The sequence below is a fragment of the Peromyscus eremicus genome, chromosome 18 (assembly GCF_949786415.1).
Source record: "Peromyscus eremicus chromosome 18, PerEre_H2_v1, whole genome shotgun sequence".
Taxonomy (NCBI): domain Eukaryota; kingdom Metazoa; phylum Chordata; class Mammalia; order Rodentia; family Cricetidae; genus Peromyscus; species Peromyscus eremicus.
The window spans coordinates 12,901,759-12,921,233 of NC_081434.1; the positions used below are offsets into that span (position 1 = coordinate 12,901,759).

At 40.9% G+C, this 19,475-nt stretch overlaps 1 protein-coding gene across 1 annotated transcript in view; it reads right to left on the reverse strand.

Annotated features, from left to right (window-relative positions):
* The window catches only part of Ptprb (protein tyrosine phosphatase receptor type B), a 102,785-nt gene that overhangs the window by 42,407 nt on the left and 40,903 nt on the right, over nucleotides 1–19,475 (reverse strand). Inside the window, 6 exon segments of the mRNA XM_059245799.1 lie at nucleotides 3,062–3,328; nucleotides 9,379–9,639; nucleotides 12,972–13,241; nucleotides 14,921–15,184; nucleotides 17,138–17,395; nucleotides 18,324–18,602. Of these exon segments, the coding sequence (XP_059101782.1) occupies nucleotides 3,062–3,328; nucleotides 9,379–9,639; nucleotides 12,972–13,241; nucleotides 14,921–15,184; nucleotides 17,138–17,395; nucleotides 18,324–18,602 (1,599 nt within the window).

Sequence of the window (19,475 nt, forward strand, 5' to 3'; positions counted from 1 at the left end):
CTTTCCAGGTATATAAACGTGGAACAGACAGAGATAGATGGCTTAAGTTACAAGTTGAAAATGAGAGATTAGTAACTGGGGTATTGAGTAAGAAGTTCATTATGTACTGGAGATAAGTATCTAGTTCATAGTACTGCCTTTGGTGATGGCAGACTGAACTCTTACAGTGCACATAGTCTGCCCTGATGTGTTCATCACGGGCTGTTTAACTTTTAGCTGGCCATTTTCACATCATTGTCAGGGCTACTGCATCGCACATAAAAGACAGGGTTTGACTTGGTGAAACCTGAGTGTCCTTATAATCTAATACGCCCAAAGTCCATCTTACACACAATTGATGAGCTGTCCATATGCTATTTAGAAAAGATACAATTATCAGGAGTTTTTTTCCACCAAAGTACTCACTTGATTAAGATGAAATAGATACAAAAGTTACTTGGTATTTCTCTAGAATGAATATTTCCTCAAATTGGGATTAGATTGCACAAATATCTTTATATGTGTGTGTGTGTGTGTGTGTATGTGTGTATGTGTGTGTGTGTGTGTGTGTGTGTGTGTGTGTGTGTGTGTGTGTGTGTGTTTTGAAACAGGGTTTCTCTGTGTAGTTTTAGTGCCTGTCCTGGATCTCGCTCTGTAGACCAGGCTGGCCTCGAACTCACAGAGATCCTCCTGGCTCTGCTTCCCGAGTGTTGGGATTAAAGGCGTGTGCCACCACCGCCGGCCAAATAGCTGATATTTTAAATTTCAGTTCCTACCTTTTTATCTAGGCTGGAGAGGTTTTCGTGTGCCTGCTTCAACTCTGTGAAAGCTTATGTGAGGTCTAAGAAGACTTTTCAAAATTACTTGGATACTGAGAAATATATCAAGTATTTGAAGAAATGCTAATGGTTATCATTATGACTTTGGCCATTGAGTTATTTTATAATGTGCTGTGTAAAAACTGTAATAAACTAGAAAGTTTCTGAAATCCTTAGTCATTATGTGTATACAGTAGTATTCTATTTTCCCTTTCTCAGGACAACAGTTGAATTAACATTCATAATTTTTGTTCTCAAAATTTTATAATTATCCTTCATAGACTTTCTCATACACTTTATGAATGCTTCTTTTGTGTATCATGGACCAAATAGTGATATTTTTGATTATGCTTAAAATACAGGAATAAAAATGATTTATAAAATAAAGTCTCATTTATTCCCAATATTCACTGATTTCAAGTGATATCAGATACTATACTACTTTGGTACATTATAATGGGTTGGATAGCCCTTGTGGTATATTTATTAGTATTGTGGTAATTTTTCTCTTTTGGTGGTACTGGGATTGAAGCCAAGGTTTTGTGTATGTGAAACAAATGCTCTATCCCTAGGTCCATTCCCAGCTCTTTGTGATGTTTAAAATAGAAATTAACCTGGGACAGAGTGTGACTAGCTCATCAACTGCTTCCTTTCCTCTTAAAACTCATCTAGACCACATTTCTCAGCTTCCCCTACAGTCAGATGTAACTAGCCACAGCCACGCAACAGTTTCGTTAAGTGGAATGTGGGTGGAAAAGACACCTCTGCTTCCGGGCCATGTCTGATCTCTACCTTTATTCTCTGCAGAGGTGGAAAGAGCTGTGAGAATCTGGAGGAAGGAAACAGTCAGGTAGTAGGAGACTGGATCCCTGATTTCTACTTGGAGGAGAATCAATCGATAGAGTTGTCTGGTCAGGAGCAACCACATTGCACCATTGTGCAGCAGGACACAAGTCGGTCTAACCAGACTTAACACAGGCTGCAACTCACTGGAAGATCGATGCAAAGGCCTTCCCAGCTTTTCAGTCCTCACCCCAACTATACTACACTGAATCATGGTGCCAGTAACTCTCACCAGAAAAGAAAGAAGGTATCAAGAAAGACACAGGTGTCTTTCCTAAGCCTAGTGCCACAGAAAGGGAGCACTGGTATACATGAGTGAATTTCTATTAAGACCAAGAGACATGCATTCAGTTTCTTAGCTGCTCCTCTGAAATTAATGCAAGCAGTTAATTAAGTAGGTGAGATTGGTGATTTTGGAAAGAGATTTTTTCCATGACACCACAACTGATAATTAGTATCTGAGTACTGGGTTTATAGAGAAGCCTGAATCCAACTTATAATAATTATATAAAATGAAGAGGTCAAGGTTATTGAACTGATTCTGAGTTTAACCATTGCTATCAAAGCTTCAATTGGGTTTGTGTGTTTTTTCCCTCAGAAACTGGGACATAAATTTCATATAATATATGAAATAATACGTTATTACTTTTATGCGCTTTCAATGTATGATGTAGAAAAATTCCACTTGCTTTTTGGGCGCTGAGCTTCTCTGACACAGTAACCATAAGGATACTTACTTGTCATCTTAGCTCACAGTTTTATTTGACAAGGAACACTAGATGCCAGGAGCATTTTTTTGGGGGGGTGGGTGGCATTCAGCACTCAGCATTCGATGATGTTGCTTACAAAATATATATGTGACTGTTACAGGAGTGCAATGGTGTATTCCTGTTGTCCTAACTATTGGAAAGTCTGAGGCAGGAGGCTGGTATGAGCCAGAGAGTTCAGATCCAACCTGCGCAACATAGCAAGATTCTAGATATGCCACTTGAGAATTACATCAATTCAACTTTGACAGTGTGAAGTGACTATCATCTTGCTTTTATGTCTTGAAAATAAGACTATGTGCATGGAAGATAGTTCATTACTTGTTTAACTTTAAATTGAAAAAACAAAACAGTTTCAAAGGTAACCAACCCAAGAGTAGGGCTAAGTTCAGGCACCAGTGGTTACCGTGACTTGAAATGTTTTTTCTGGCTTTGATGTGGTTATTGGAAATACAAGAAAGCTGAGTATTCTCTCTTGTCCTCATGCTTCAGCCAATTTTCCATACCATGTACCTCTGTGTGTAAGGAAACCTGGCTTTTGGGAAGGAAGGAAACAGAGAGGCCTGATTTTAGGATGTTTAAAAACTTCCTGTTGGAGGCAGCTCCACATACTGTTGTATCTGGAAGTTGCAAACACGCATCTGCATTTCTTACCTGTTCTTCCTTCCGCCACCACCTGACGGGAAGAAATGCCTCCGCTCACCGTGGTCACCACCACCGAGTAGAGGCTGCCGGATTTCAGGGCGTGGAAACTGTATCTGCTGGTCTCACTGGAGACGCTCTCGTTTTTGATGACCACATTTTCATGGATCAGTAACACTTGGTAGAACTCTACATCTCCTAAGGCCTTTGTCCAGTTAGTGAACAGACTACTGGCCATCCCTTGGTTGGTAACATGCAAGTCAGTCACTTGGGCAGGCACTAAAAGGCAGTAGAAAGAAGATAAAAAATCATTACGCTCCGTCACTCCAAGGTAGTATAAGAATGAGGGGTCAAAATGGAGACAGACTAAAGTGCTATGGATAAAAAACATGGTTGTTTTTGTTTGTTTTGTTTTTGTTGTTGTTGTTTTTTGGCATGGGCTTTTCACCCTGTTTCTTGTGGCATATGGACATTTATTTCTCTACAGGGTTCAATCACTTCAACCAGCTGTTTATTCAACAACTTTCGATCAAAGTCAGTTAAGGTCTAATAATGAGACGATAATGCTTCTTAATGAGCTTTGACTTTGAAGTTTACATAACAAAGGCTGCTTCGTTAGAGAACCTTTTTATTTAATATGATCTTATCCATGCTTATTCTATAAGAACACAAAACCATGTAATCCACCAGAGCCAATGACTGTTCCTGGGTGGCAATGGTACCTTCAAGCTGGTAGTTAGGTTATGGTCTAACAAGTTGGTCTCTTCCTTATAAGTATGTTCTCCAAAGGGCTATTGTTATTGTTCATAAAAATGCCATAGTAATATAGGCTATAGAATATATAAAATAGTAACGACAATTATATTAAGGAGTGAATGCCTACTACCTTTCAGTTAGAGCAGAAGGCGTTTTAGAGGTTATATTATCTGATATGTGTAAGTGTCTATAAAGTTGATTTCATATTTCTTTTACTAATGAGGAAACCAAAGATCATAGAATATAGGCTTTCTAGCCTACACCACAGCTTGATAAATAAGCAGCCAGGTATCCAAGCTAGGGCTCTCTCATCTCAGCCTGTGACCTTTTTCTAAATTATCAATTATGGCCACTTCCAACCCATCGATCAGCTGATGGTCACAGATACTGAAGCTGGTTCTCTTTGTGCTTCTTTCTTAACTTACAATAATCAGAGCTTTAGCAGACTCCCTTCACAAAGTTCATTACCCTTTGTATTAAGACACAAACATGTTGGCCGAAAGTGTTACCATACATAGATCCTTAGAACCATCTGATTTAAAATTTATATGGGAAGTAAAGGAACATAATTATCAAAACAGTTAAAACAAAATAAAACAAAACCTCAAAAGCCCCACTAATCACAGAAATGAAGTTGAAAGACAAATATCATGTAATTTTACCAGAAAGTTATAGTAATCAGGACAGTATAAATAAAACTGGCAAAGGACAGATAGACAGACAGACAGACAGACAGATAAAGGGATGGAAAAGAATGGGAAGTCCAGAAAAAGATCAATGGATACATACATATATAGTCTCTCCCTTTATATACATATATATGTATGTTTAGTTTGAACTGTTTTGATAATTATAATTCCTTTACTTCTCATATGTGCATGCATATACATATGCAAACACACACATATATACATATACACATACATATATGTACTATACATATATGCATACATATGTACATATGCATCTATATACACATACATATATATGTATGTGTGTATAGATATGTATCTATGCATATAGATAAGTATGTGTATATATGTGTATATGCATATATATGTATATATATATATAGACTACATATATATAGCTAATTTTTAGAAACATTCATAGACAATTTAGTGAAGAAGGATAGCATTTCAACAAATATCTCTGGAATTATTAGATGTGCATATGAAAAAGGAAACCTTGACCTATATTAATATTAAATGCTATGTTAATATGAAAATGTTAAATATGAATTAATTAAAATGTAATACAAGAACGGTTTGTAGCCTACAGTGTAAGTCTGAGCTCTAAATATTCCAAGGAAGAGTCTCTGTGACCCTTTGTTAGGCAGAGTTTTTGAGTGTGCTACCAAAAGCACTGTCTATGAACGACCAAATTCCAGACATCAAAATTAAGCACCACTACTCACCAAAACACACTAAATTCAATAGTAAGAAAACGAGCCCCACACCGGAAGAAAACATTTTCAACACGGTGTTTCCAAATTGTGTGTAAGAATCAAGAAATCTCAAAACTTTTGTTTGTGGGGCTGGAGCGATTGGCTCTGTGGGTGAAGCCTGAGGACCGGAGTGAGCGGGGATCCTGGAACCCATGTAAAAACCAGGATCTCGGCACTCGGGAGGCAGAGGCAGAGGGATGTTTGTGAGTTCGAGGCCAGCCTGATCTACAGAGCAAGATCCAGGACAGGCACCAAAACTACATGGGGAAACACTGTCTCGAAAAACCAAACCGAAAACAAAAAACCAAACAACAACAACAACAACAAAAACCAAAACAAACAACAACAAAAACCAGGTACTGTGATGGTCTCCGGCCGGCCGGGCCCGCTAAAGCTGTAGCTGAGCTTCACGTTCACGGAACGTTAAGGTGCGGGCTAGTGAGGCGGCTCAGCAGGTTAAGGCACTTGCTGGCAAGTCTGAAGACTTGTGTTCCATCCCTGGGGCTCACGTGGCAGGAGGGGAGAGCACCGACTCCCACACATTGTCTCCTGATCACCTCACACGTGCAGCGGCATGTGTCCCTGCCCACATACTCACAAAGAAATTTTAATAGTTTATAGTTCCTTTACTTCTCATATGTGCATGCATATACATATGCAAACACACACACACATATATACATATACACATACATATATGCATACATATATATGTACATATGCATCTATATACACATACATATATATGTATGTGTGTATAGATATGTATCTATGCATATAGATAAGGAACTATAAATAAACAAATGTAATTAAAAAAGAAAAAAAAAACTGGGAAAAAAATGCAAGATGACAGCCTGATGTTAACCTCTGGACTCCACACAGTCACTCATGTGTGTGAGTGTACCGGCTTACACATGCGTACACCACATACCCATTTGTTTGCTAAGAAAACAAACAATGGTATTGAACAATGAGCGAAACATCTGACTGTAAACTTTTCCAAAGGAGATAATAGTGAAAAGGCACAGGAAAGGATTCTCAAGCCGTTAGATGTCACACCTACTGGAATGGCTTAATTTTAAGATAAAGAGACAACATAGACAGACACAAGACCACGTGCTGTCTGGAGCTCTCATACATTGTTGATAGAAGTGTAAAATTTAATAATCTAGCTGGGCATGATATGCCTATAGTCCCAGCTACCTAATGGGGTGGCTGAGACAGAAAGATCTCTTGAACCCACGAGTTTGAGGCTAGCCTGGGCACCATAGTGAGACCCCCACTTCAAAATATAAGAAAATAAATGCTTTCATTGCCGCAGGAAAGAGACCAACATTTCCCTGCAAAGTTAAACAAATACTATATTATACTTACAATATCACCCAACAATATGAGCAATAGGGGTGATGAAAATATTAGGGTCTAAAACAATGTCTTGGGCTTTCATTTGCACCTTTATGCTAGACTATTTGCCATGAAAAAAAAATCACTCCAATAAACGGATCCCACATATTGGATGAAAAATAAAACAAGAATGTCAGGAACATATAAGGCATTCTCAGAGGCTGGTAAGTAAGCGGCCGGCCACTGAAGAACTGAAGCCAACCATTGCCTTAGGCGAATGCTTCAGACATGAATTCACTCTTTGATTTTTACAGCACTGGGGGATCCTGGGGATGGGAGGTAAAGTGTGAGACTCTCTCAGGCTGAGAGAGCTGATGGCTGATCCTACATAGAATTACATCCTGTGAGACTATTCCTTCCCTACTTCCCACACCGCGGCAGCCTTCTTAGCATCTACGGGAGAAAACAGTTTCCTTTGAGATTTTTTTCTTTTAGATTTTATGACTTTATATGTGCTGGGTCATGTCTCTGCCACGGATCTAAAGCCCAAACCTTCTTGAGCATTCTTAACCTTGAGATATTTTTCCATGTGCGTACAACTGGAAATCCCCGATGTGGGTGCTCAAACCCGCCCCACCCCCACCCCATCGGCTAATTAAGTTAAGCTAGGTCTGAGTTGACAGCAGTCCTAGGTACATGGAAGAATCAAATGAAAATTCTCTCTGAAATGCACTTCAAACAAAGTCTTAGAGATTTGTCATAAAATAAGATTCCCAGGAATATAAGCTTATAGAAAGAGAGAGAGAGAGAGAGAGAGAGAGAGAGAGAGAGAGAGAGAGAGAGAGAGAGAGAGAAACATTTAAAGGAATAAAACACTATGAGCAAAGAGCAGCAAAAATCAACAGACAATATTCTTTGACTGCTGAGGAGTTCAGATTTCAGTATAATGATGGACAAAATGCAAAACAAACATGTAAATTTATATATAGTTATAAAAGAGTACAACTAAAACATATATCTTGCTCAATGTGTGTATGTGAGTGTATGTATACATTTAACTAAAGGGCAAAATAACATATATAGATAGGAGAAAACCAAAGAGAATATTAAAAAGTGAACAGAAATGTAACCGAATTTAATAGATCAGAGAGAGCTGGAAAAAGAATTCATGAGTGAAACACACAGCTGAAGAAATCATGCAGACTGCAGACCAGGAAGCAAAGATGTGGAACTGTGAAGCTTGTGTGTGTCTCTGTGCTACAGATGGGGAATGGAAAGGAGGCCAGAGACGACGGTACTGGAGAGCCAATAGCTGAACATTTCCAGGACTGAGAAAAGGCAGTAATCCAAAAGAACAGAAGTCCCAACAAATCTCAGGTAAAGGAGCAAAAGGATTTCTGTACCGATCTCTCCTCTGAAACTGCAGAGCCCCAGAGGTAAAGGGGGTGGGGCTTAGAGCAGCCCCCTTAAAGGGACTTCTCATGGGAAAGTAAGAATTAGACAGGAAGCCTGCTTTCTGACAGAGACAGTAAGTACCAGAGAAACTAGAAAAAAGCTTCCAGTGTCCTGATAAAAAATATCTCGCAGCACAAGACAAAAGCATAGGAAACTGCTTTGCAAAACTGACAGCAACATAAAGGCACACATACACACACACACACACACACACACACACACACACACACACACACACACATACACACACACACAGCAGAAGTGGAGAGAGTTTGTCCCTGGGACTCTTCAATAAAGAACTTAAAGACTATCTTTCAGGATAAAGGACCACCCTCCCACTTGGAATTTCTGAGACAGGAAAGACAGACAGACAGGTGGTTAAGTTGGAAGAAGAGCTAAACAGAAAGAGCATGACTTCAGAAGGCCATGTTTTGGGGAGGTACAATTTACAATGAGAAGTAAAAGGGCTGGAGAGAGGGTTCGGCAGTTTAGAACACTTGCTGCTCTTGGAGAGGACCTGGGTTTGCTTCCTAGCATCCACAGCCTGGCTCACAACTATCTGTAACACCAGTTCCTGGGAACAGGACACTCTCTTCCAGCCTCTAGAGGCACCAGGCACACATACATACATGCAAGCAAACACTCATACATACTATATCTATATATCTATATCTATATCTATCTATCTATCTATATCTATATCTATATATATCTATATATATGCTGAAGAAAGAGGGGCGATACAGACTATCCAGAGCGTAAACATTGCTAACACCAGTCTTGGTTGCTCCCCACATCGCTGAGAAAAGGACAGTAATTCTAAGAGTAGGGCTCAGCATTGCACCTGCTGGCATCAGTACTCAGGTACTTTCTCTCCCCGGTGACACTGAAGCTAAATTATCCATTCTCCTTCCTAAAGCCATTTCCCTCACTGTACCATAGATCCCATACTCCTCCCTGAGTGACACTTTCCCCCCTCCTGACAATATCAACATCCTCTTTTCCTTTAGCTATTAGAATCAACGTAACATATCCTGCTTTTTTAAATAATTAAAAATAATATTTTCTACCATACTCCCTATTCTCAATAGTGCCCCATTTTCTGTTCTCTTTTGCAATAAAACTTCATGGCAAGGATATTCTCTACTGTATTCCAATTAGTAAAATATACCTAAGCAAAAGAAGAAACTTGGTAAGATAGAAAATACAATAGAAAGGATCCAATGTCACACCAAGTACATAACAGGAATACTAGGTACTCAATGGATATTTGCAAATTTCAGTGGATAGACCTTCATAAAAATGTAAAAATGGTGGATATTATTACCCGTTCTTCCTCTTGTTGAAGATGACTGTTTTAAATCTCCACTCATACTGGTGACAGTAGCCTTGTAATTTCGTCCGGGGATCAGGTCCATAAAGGTGAATTCTTTGGCATCTTTGGAGAGTGATTTGTGGATGACTAAGAGGTCTCTGTCAGTCAGTGAAATGATGTATTTCTCCCATTCACCTGCGGGGGCCTGCCACGTGATGGCCAGTGATGTTTCGTTGGCATGTTTGACACGAAGCTGGAGGACAGCCAGGGGGACTGAGGGGGAAAAAAAAAATCAATTGAGACTTAGGGTCACTGATTCAGTCACAGCCATTAGTAATTTTTAGAGACCATCTGTTCTGGTCTCTGCAGGAGTGGGGTGAGATCTTGACTCCTCAGCCATCTCTCCAGCTGTGAGAGTTTCTCTCTTCTCATGAATCCTTGTTTTGAAATCATTAAACAAAGTCCTGTGACCATAAAACTAAAATGAATAGACTGTGCTTGAGTATTTCAGTGGAGTGAGAAGTATTTCTTACTCTCAACGCTTAGAAAGACCAAGTGCTCTTCTATTTCTGAGAGGACCCTGCTCTGTCATGAAGAGGACAGCAACTGGAAAGGAATAATAATAACCTTAGGAAGGGCAGCCCTTATCTTAAAAGAATCTTAATTTCTTCCATTTCTTTACAAGATGCTATCATTATCTAGAAGACATTGTTAACAGCAAAATATGGGACCCACAAAACAACAGGGAAGCAAAAATTTTTTCTTGTTTTTTTTTTTTTTTTTTTTTTTTTAAGAGGGTGCCTGGACTGGTCTACACTGGGGAATATCCTAGCTATCATCATAGAGCCTTTGTCCAGTGACTGATGGAAGCAGATGCAGAGATCCATAGCCAGGCACCAGGCTGAGCTCCGGGAATCCAATTGATGAGAGAGAGGAAGGATTCTGCAGGCGGGGAACATGGAGATCATGATGGGAAGATGTGCAGAGATGACCGGCCACACTAGTGGAAGCCCATGAACTGTGGACTAGTGGCTGTGGAGCCCCCATGGGACTGGACTAGGCCTCCTGGATATGGAAGATGGTTGTTTGGCTTGAACTGTTTAGGGAGCACCTAGGCAGGGGGATCAGGATCTGCCCTGGGTGCATGGACAGGCTTCTGGAACCCGGTGCCTGTGGTGTGACACCTTGCACAGCCTTGGTATTGTGGGAAGGGGCTTGGACCTGTCCAGGCTCAGTGTGCTGGGCTTTTCTGACTCCCCATGGGAGATCTTGATTTAGGGGATGTGGGGATGTGAGGTGGCTTGGGAGGGAAGGCTGGGAGATGGGAGGAAGGAGGAGGTGGGAATCTGTGGGTGGTATATAGAATGAGTAGAAAATTTCTTAATAAAGAAAAATGGGGGGAAAAAAGACAGGGTTTCTTCTTGTAACAGTCCTGATTGTCCTGGAACTCCTTTTGTAGACCAGGCTAGCCTTGAACTCACAGAGATCCACCTGCCTTTGCCTCCCAAGTGCTGGTATTAAAGATGTGTGCCACCACTTCCCAGCTAGGGAAGCCAACTTTTAAAAGAGTTAATTGTATAAAACTACAATTTGACTTGAAATTTCCTCTTCTTTGTGGCCCAAGGTGGCCGGTGAGAATGGTTTGCTGTTAGGTGATATTTTGATTGTATTCTGACAATGAAGTTTGCTTTGAGTCATAGAGTGGAGTTAGTTTAGTTGACCCAAATTAACCATAGAGGTTTTGGAGATAAGAGACAGATAAGAGACAGGAAGTAAGGAGGGCTGAGAGAGTATCTCAGCCCTTTTGGATGAAGGAACAACAGGAGAGATGGGAAGTCACTGGTGGCTTCTCCACAGCTTCTCTGATCATTCAGGTTCTTACTCCAATGTCTGACTCCCGATTTTGTATTGATAAAGAATAATCAGACAAATGTTTCATCTGTTTGCTATTTTAATAAACCAGAAAATCCTGGAAAAAATTGTGCAAATCAAGGTGTTCAATTTTTTGTATTCACTCTAAGGATATCTGTAAAACCACCCAGGCCATCAAGGGTACATGTTTCTGAAAAAAAAAAAAATCAAGTATGTGAAAGATGTCACTTTAAAGAAGCAATGTGAGTCGTTGCAGCCATACAAATATGCAGGGTCCAGGCCAAACAATGGGGCAGGACACTGGGTCAGTGGCCCCAAAAGAGTGTTGAATTGCTTTGCAGCTCATGTTTAGAAGTGCAGAGTGAGAGACAGTTAAGAGTTTTGCTGTAGATTCAGGCAAGCACGGACGATGCTCTGCTACATATGTAGTGCTCAGAGTCAGATTTTTGCACCCTCCAGCCACATGGACATGAAACTTATCAGGAAAGAACTAAACTAGGAGAGCAGGTTGCACAGAAGAAACTGAAGAAAGACTGTTGTAATCTGAAAGCAAACTGAGCATGAAATTAAAAAAAAAGTTGGAGGAAGAGTTCTCCAGAGAATTGTGCCAATGAGGCTGGACGCCAGTGTTTATTCACCTTACATTTCCAGATTGCTTGAAGTGATTGGCAAAAATGTTGGGGGGGGGTGGTGACAAAGACACCTGTCCTGTGAGTAGTTGGGGTGTCTTGCTTGTGCTGGCTATGTTTTTGATCATCATCCGACATTAATATTTGGAAAAGGGAAAGATCCCTGAAAGCTATGGTTGGTGAATTAAGAGGCTAACACAGTCATCCTGTTTGGCATTCTTCTCATAAGAACACTGAGTCAGTGAAGTTATTTCTTCAGTAGGCAAGACAAAGAGAGAGGAATTTCACTTCAAATATGGGCTGCTCTACATCCCAAAGGTCATCATAGAGACGTTGAACTTGGAAGGATAACTGTCATACTTGAAAGTTGAGAAGACAGGTTTTGGGGAGTGTGTGATCTGGCAAAGAAATTGCAATATAATGGTGACAGCGAAATGATCAAGATCCATGTGTCCTAACCTTCCCTTTCCTGTCATCCTATCATATCCCTTTCCATGTCAATCATTCTACCCCAGTACCAGAAATCCTTAAATTAGGCAATATTAGGACAAGGCATAGGACAAACACATTTTGGAAGGTCAGTCTTTAGTTTCAGATTGTGTCTTTCCTGTTGTTTTGTGATTTAAATGTCTTTTCTTGGGGCTGGAGAGATAGCTCAGTGGTTAAACTGAGGACCTTGCACAGGACCTGGGTTCAGTTCCCAGCACTCAGGTTGGGATTTTACCAGGTCCTGTGGGGGCATTTTGTAAGTTCCTGTTACTCTGGCTGTTTGGGATCTTCTGCCCTCTACTGGACTCAGGTGCACATAACCTACACAACCCCCCCCCCCTCCACCCCTCCCCCCCCCCCCCCCCCCCCCCGCGCCTCAACACAGTTTAAAGATCATAAAAATACGTCTTTAAAATGTCTTTTCTTTCATGAAATAATGGAGTTACCAGTGGAAAAGAGGCCTGATGTTCAAATTTGACTAAATTAAATGTTTGAAACTCTGTTAGCTTCATAATACTTCACCTTGAGGGAGTACAGAAATACAAGCTCTGTGGCTATGTGATGCAGGGAATGAATTAATTTCTGTCCATCACAAACCCAGTCATGTTTGTTTACCTGTCCTGCCTCGGCAGCGCTCAGAATTCCTCAGGTTTCCACTCTCAACAGTGACTTCTACCTCATACTGTCTTCCTGGTATGAGCTCCACACCATCCATGACATAGTGGGCTTCCTCCTTCCCCACAGTGGCGTTGAGCAGCGCCAAGGAGTCATTGAAGAGCAGGATACGATAGTGCTCCCAATCTCCAGCAGGGGGCGTCCAGTTCACGGCGAAGGACTTCATCCAAATCTCGTTGTATGAAACCAGATTCCTTACTTTTTCTGGAACTAAACAAGGATATGCCAAGAAGGTATTGAAAACCAAAATTAAGAATATTCGTTTTCTTTTTATGGGAAGCAATATATAAAGAACACACTGTCTGCTATTGTACACCCGTATATCCCTTTCAGATATCTGTGTACCTCAGGTGAGACACTCTCTTGCAATGCTGTTCACAGCCTAGAGACGTGATGCTGTTTTTCACTGCTCGTCTGCAGGCCTGGAGATCATACTGACATTGCATCTCATGGTGGGGACAGTGACAAATGTACCATCTTTTAAAAAAGATACTAGATGCTGTGGTCATGAAACATTCTTAACTTGTTTAATCGCAACTGGAAAGAACTAACTTCTTGCATTATGGTTTCAGGCATGTTTGAGTACAAACAACTCAGACTCTCTTCAAAAGTGAACAAACGGAACCCCAGGTCCTTCATTTACAGCCATGTCTCTTCAAGTTCAGAACTGTCCTCCTCCTAGACCGACCCTTGACCTCTCCCTGCAGGTACCTTCCCTCCTTCCCTGTCCCTTTTAGCGTGTTCAGGGGGGTGTGCTGCAGAACTGTGTCTTCCGAGCTCCTCCGGCTTCTGAGCCTTTGTTCCTGTCATTCATTCTCTCACATCCCTTCTTTCCCCCTTTTATTTGCTGGGAAGTTTACACTTTCTAGGTTCCGCTGCCAGGCCATTTCCACTAAGTGTCTACTGATCTTCTGAAGGGGAGTGTTCCTCTTGATCCCTTTCAGCCATATAGCTCTTACTTAAGACCTCTAATGACATTGAGCTTGGACTCAAATTGAACACACCTGGCTTGAAGTCAAGCTCCAGAACCTTCTGGCCAGATGACCGTGAACGAGTTATTCAATCACTCTAGTTTATCTGTACAATGTCTATACTAACAGCACAGCTCTTAGCTTACAGTTTTCTTGCAATAAATGCAAAGTGTTTATACAGGGCCTGACGTGAAATTACTAAGATCATTAGCATGTCTAAAGGGTTCTATTTGTGTGTGTGTGTGTGTGTGTGTGTGTGTGTGTGTGTGTGTGTGTGTTAGTCTTTGGTTAAAATGCAACATCTATTAAACAAGGGTCAGCAAGCAAACCTTGATTGAACTACATATGTGACCCTGGAAAGATCCTCTTTTCATTTAGAGAAATATAAAAACAAGCCACCAAGTGCGTTTGCCCACAGGGTGTACTTTGCAGAACCTTGTCTTAAAAGCCATAGTACATCATGACCCCTTTAACAGTGTCCAAGGTTTGGAATCCAGTAATTTAGTCAAATAAAGAACAAGATAACCGTTCAGTGACATCAATTCATAAAATTATTTATGGGAAACACAGTTAAGTGCCCACTTGGCCTTTTTATAAGAATGAACCAGAAATCTTCTCTCTATTGACATTGGTGCTTGTACATTTGTGCTACTTAGGTGATGTGGAATGAGAAAGCAGAGAGCAGGGAAAACATGAAGATCACACAGGAACCCAAGCACAGTTGTTTAAACGACAAACTGTTGTAATTAACCCTTTATTTTACTCTGTGCTTGAGTTCTACTCTATAGGCATCCTTGGTTATAAAGACCCTACTTGCCAGGTAGGAGAAGAAGTCCCCATCTACATTATTTTGTCCTATTCTGAGATATATCTGAGAATGATCGAGGCAACCAAAGAATATTTTGGAGGCTGACTTACCTGTTCTGCCCATCGCCATCTTCTGAGCCGATAGTTCACCAGAGATGCAGCTGATGGTAATTTGGTAAAGCCGTCCAGGAACTAAGTCTTTAAATTGAGTTTCAGTAACACGAGGCGCTAATGTTTTGGATTCTTCAATGGTCCCTTGGTAAGACAGGGTAATGTTGTAGGAATCTACATCTCCAGGAGGTTTTTGCCACTTGACTTTCAGAGAGGTCGGACTGCCATCATTTGTCACCTTCAGATTTGAGACTTCCATAGGAGCTAATTAGCAACGAATGGAAAAGAGATTTTACTCCTCATCTCTTGCCTTCCCTACGGCCACATTCTGACCTACACTTTAATGCCTGCAGGACATACTCTTTGATCAAGAGGAAATCGCTTGAGAGACAAAATGATCCTGGAGATCCAAGAAAGACCATGCTGTGGCAAGAAAACTATCTTGCAGTCAGGAGCCTGAATTCTGGCTGGAACTTGGCAAGCTGCCCGCAGAATACTGGACAGTTCTCCATCAGCCTCACTGTGTGCCTCCTTGCTCCCTGACAAATAAAGCTTGGTTAGAAGACTTTCAGTATTCCTTTGCGGCTCTGGGATGCTTCAGATAGAATTCACCAAGAGGTCCACCATCCACTTCATTTCTTTGTGAGTGTGTTTGTGTGTTTCTACATTTAATAACATCAAGTGCACACTAAATAGGTGGATTAGTTGGTAGTTGTAAAAATTTGTGTGCTAAAATACTTTTTACAAGGTTTTGTGTGTGTGCGTGTGTGTGAATGTATGTCACATGTGTCCAAGTACCCACAGATGCTAGACAAGGACATTAAATCTAAGGAGCTGGAGTTACAGGCAGTTGTGAGCTGCCCAATGCAGATGCTAGAAACCAAACTCTGAAAATGCATCAAGTACTCTTAACAGCTAAGCCATCTCTCAAACCCACTAAAATACCTTTTATATTAAGTCATGATAAAGAGCTGTGTTACTCTTTTATCAAAGGAAAGCTCATGACAAGAAATAAACTGTGATGAATATTTTTCCTACCTCTTACGCATGCTGGAACTATGCCTTATGGCATAATATAAATTAATGCAGTTTCAGTAAAAGAGTGTAGAACAGTGATTTTGTGTACTATGCTCAGAAGTGTGACTTGTTTGTTCTCTCTTTCTCTCAGACTGTCTTTGTCTCTCTCTCTCTCTCTCTCTCTCTCTCTCTCTCTCTCTCTCTCTCTCTCTCTCTCTCTCTCTCTTTCGCTCTCTGTTTCTGTCTCTGTCTCTGTCTCCCTCTCTCCAGTCCAGGATGGCCTAGAACTTGCTTTATAATCAAGGCTGTCTACAGACTTGTGGTCCTCCTGCCTCAGCTTTCTGAGTGCTGGGATTACAAGCGTACGTCTGGCTGTGTTTGCCCTTAATATTCACAAACCTCTCTTAAGACATCCTGTGCATTTTTCTTAGGAACATCTTCATATTTTTGGAATGTGTTAGAAAAGATATTCGAATGTGTCTGAGTCTCCTTTACCTTTTTCCGCAGCCTCCTATTGTTCCAGATACTCCCCCTACTAGAGCAATTTCAAAGGTACTCCCTATCTTACAGCTTATTTTAAAGTGAGATAACTCACAAAGAGAAGTTTATCAACATATTACACTAATTAGGACCATTCAAATGAGTTCCACGAGAACTCTGGTACTGTCTACCTTGAATGGTACTAACCTGTAGTGCTTGACATATACCTAACACTCAGTAAATATTGGCTAAATGGATCAGTAAATGAACAATTCATTAATAAGTAGCATCAATTAGTTTTTTCAGGGGAGGTTGGGTTATGTGACTGGGTCCCACATCGTGTTCTTTTGGGTAGAGAGTTTTGGAATAACTGTCCTAAAAGGCCATGTCTCTATACACCCCCAACTCACTGCGGGTGATCCCAAAGATAAGCAATGCCTATTTAAGAGTCAGAGGTAGGAAGCCTTAGGCATGTATTAAATGGAGGAATTTGAGCCATATCAGCAACTAACTTTGTCGGCTTCAAAATGCTGCCACGGGCGAGCTTTAACTTTGGAATAAAAGAGACTCATTTTTCTTCAGTAAAGTGGAGGTATGTTAAAGTCTTTCTATAACTCATATGAGTTTCAGCTTGTTCTACATTACCATTATCCAAACAACAACCCCTATTTAAACTCAATTTGAGCTTTGCTCTTGTTTAGCTGAAGAAGGGGAACTCACCCGTCCTCACTAGTTTCCACCTATAGTTTTGGAGTCCTGAGGCCATGGTGATAATAGTGAGGTTGTAGAGGTGTCCAGGGGTCAGTCCATGAAAAGCATACGAAGTATCATGCTTGTCCACAGTCCTGTCTTGAACTAAGGTCCCTTTATCCATGAGCATCAGCCTGTACTGTTCCACATTGCCAGAGCCATGAGACCAGGAAATTCGGAGAGAATTAGGACTAGGGGAAATGCCAATATCTTCCACTGGAGATGGTACTAGTGGGAAAAAACACATATCCACAGGGTCATTCATAATCCTCTTGTAGAAGACATAGACATAGTTCTTTAATTTACATGTTTATTTATACTTCTCTTTATATTTTATCATAGCAATAATCAGTAATGGTCCTCAAGAGTTCACTGGAACCTTCATTAAACACCTTTATAAAGTCCGCAGGCTTTAAGGGCAAAGGGACATTATACATTGCCTGTTTTGTCTCCTCTGCTTTATAGAGATGAAGGTGGGTGTGGCCAATGCAGTGTACTGTTGCCAGTGACAATAAATAGGGGAGATAAAGAAACAAACTGTAGGAGGTGAAAGAGAGGAGAATAAGTTACAGGAAAGCCACACACTTTCTGGGAGGGATATCATGACGCATGTGGACACTAGATAAATTCTTTTTCACCATATTCAGGAAGCAAAAACTCATTTTAGACACGGGAGTATTTAGAAGACATCATAACCTGGTATTATGAAAATGTACAAAAGAGGAAAAATACATTTTGTGACGCCAATTTGGAAAACGAGTCAGAAAATCTCGTTTTCCTGGATTTGAGTTAGACAGGCCTGTAGGGAGTCTCTATTTTAAATAAAAGAAAATTCTGTTTTCAGAAAAATCTCATGACTTGTTTAAGATCACCTAGCCAGGTAGCAGCACATTGACACACCCCATGCTCAGTCCACTCTCCTCTCCATTATAACCTCCCTTTAAAAGGTTATTTACGTTATTCACTTATGGTGGGTGGCACAGTTGCGTTTCCTTTGATAACATATCATTTTGAAGGTGCCGTAGAGGGCTGGGGAGTGTTCGCCTAGCATGCAGGGGTCCCTGGGGTTTCATCCCCAGCACCATCAAAAAGAAGGAAAAAAAAAAAAAAAACAATATTTTCATAGACTATTTACCACAGACAATACAGATCTTACCTGTTGACCCATTGGTATACACGGGGAAGGAACGTTTTTCTCCAGAAACAGCCATGACGGCGATTCTGTAATTACTACCAGCAGTGAGGTTCAAAAAGGTGTATTGGCTCCATGGGCTACTTTCTTGAACTTGGACCTCTTGTAGCTTTTGACTGTTACCATCCAACAGTTGCACCTCGTACCAGGTGACTTTGCCAGAAGAAGGGGTCCACCGCACCTGCAGGGTAGTTGAAGTTGTCTTCTTGGGGTTGACTTCAAACCTAGCAGGAGGCAAGGGATCTGCAAGGCAAACACCATCAAAGAGAAGGCAGCATGAGGGCTTTGAAAATAACCTGTTTATTCTGCCGCAGCCCAGGTTCATTTTCCTTAAAAATTTAAAGAATCCGCTACCTGGGGGGAAGAAATCTGGCATGTTGCCATACTTGCAAACCCAGTGTTCCGTTTTTCAAAGACAGGGCTCCCTTACCCATTAGTGACGTAAACTCCTATTTGATAAGTCCTTAAGGTAGGTCTGGCCTTGAAATCTCAATCAATGTTTTCTTTGACTTGCAAGTTCAGCATGTGTTTTAGACATTGACAGGGATACAGCCTGTGCTTGATTAATTACCGATGATCCAACCAGAAAATACAAACTATTAAGAGATAATAAGAGTTGGAAATTTGTACTCAGCCTCTTCCTGGGTTGTGGATTCTTGGTGTTATTTACCTATGTAAGTCTGGGTAGCATTTAGCTATTAGATAATCACAAAAGACACAGCTTTGATACTGATTCTAAAATAAGAGTTGCTTACCAAAATCAATGCTTTCACTAGCTGGGATTACCAAATATCCTTAGATTTTTAAAATCTTAGTTCTGCGGCATGCTGGAGTTGCCAGGGACCCTAGAGCTCGTGGGATCGACAGTGTTTTGCACTGAACAATTCACTTCATTTCATTTCTCAAAGTGAGGGTCAGTTTGGGGAGCATGGCTCTTCCTGTGCCGAATCTTCACCATTGACCTTGTATCAGGACGGTATCACCAGATTGGGAGCTGGGTCCACAGCAGTTCATGAACAGCTCTTCACTAGGTATAATGAGGAGTCAAACATGTGAAATCAGTCTGTCCCTACTTTGCGCGCAGAGGCCAGACCCATTGAGAAACATCCACGTGAA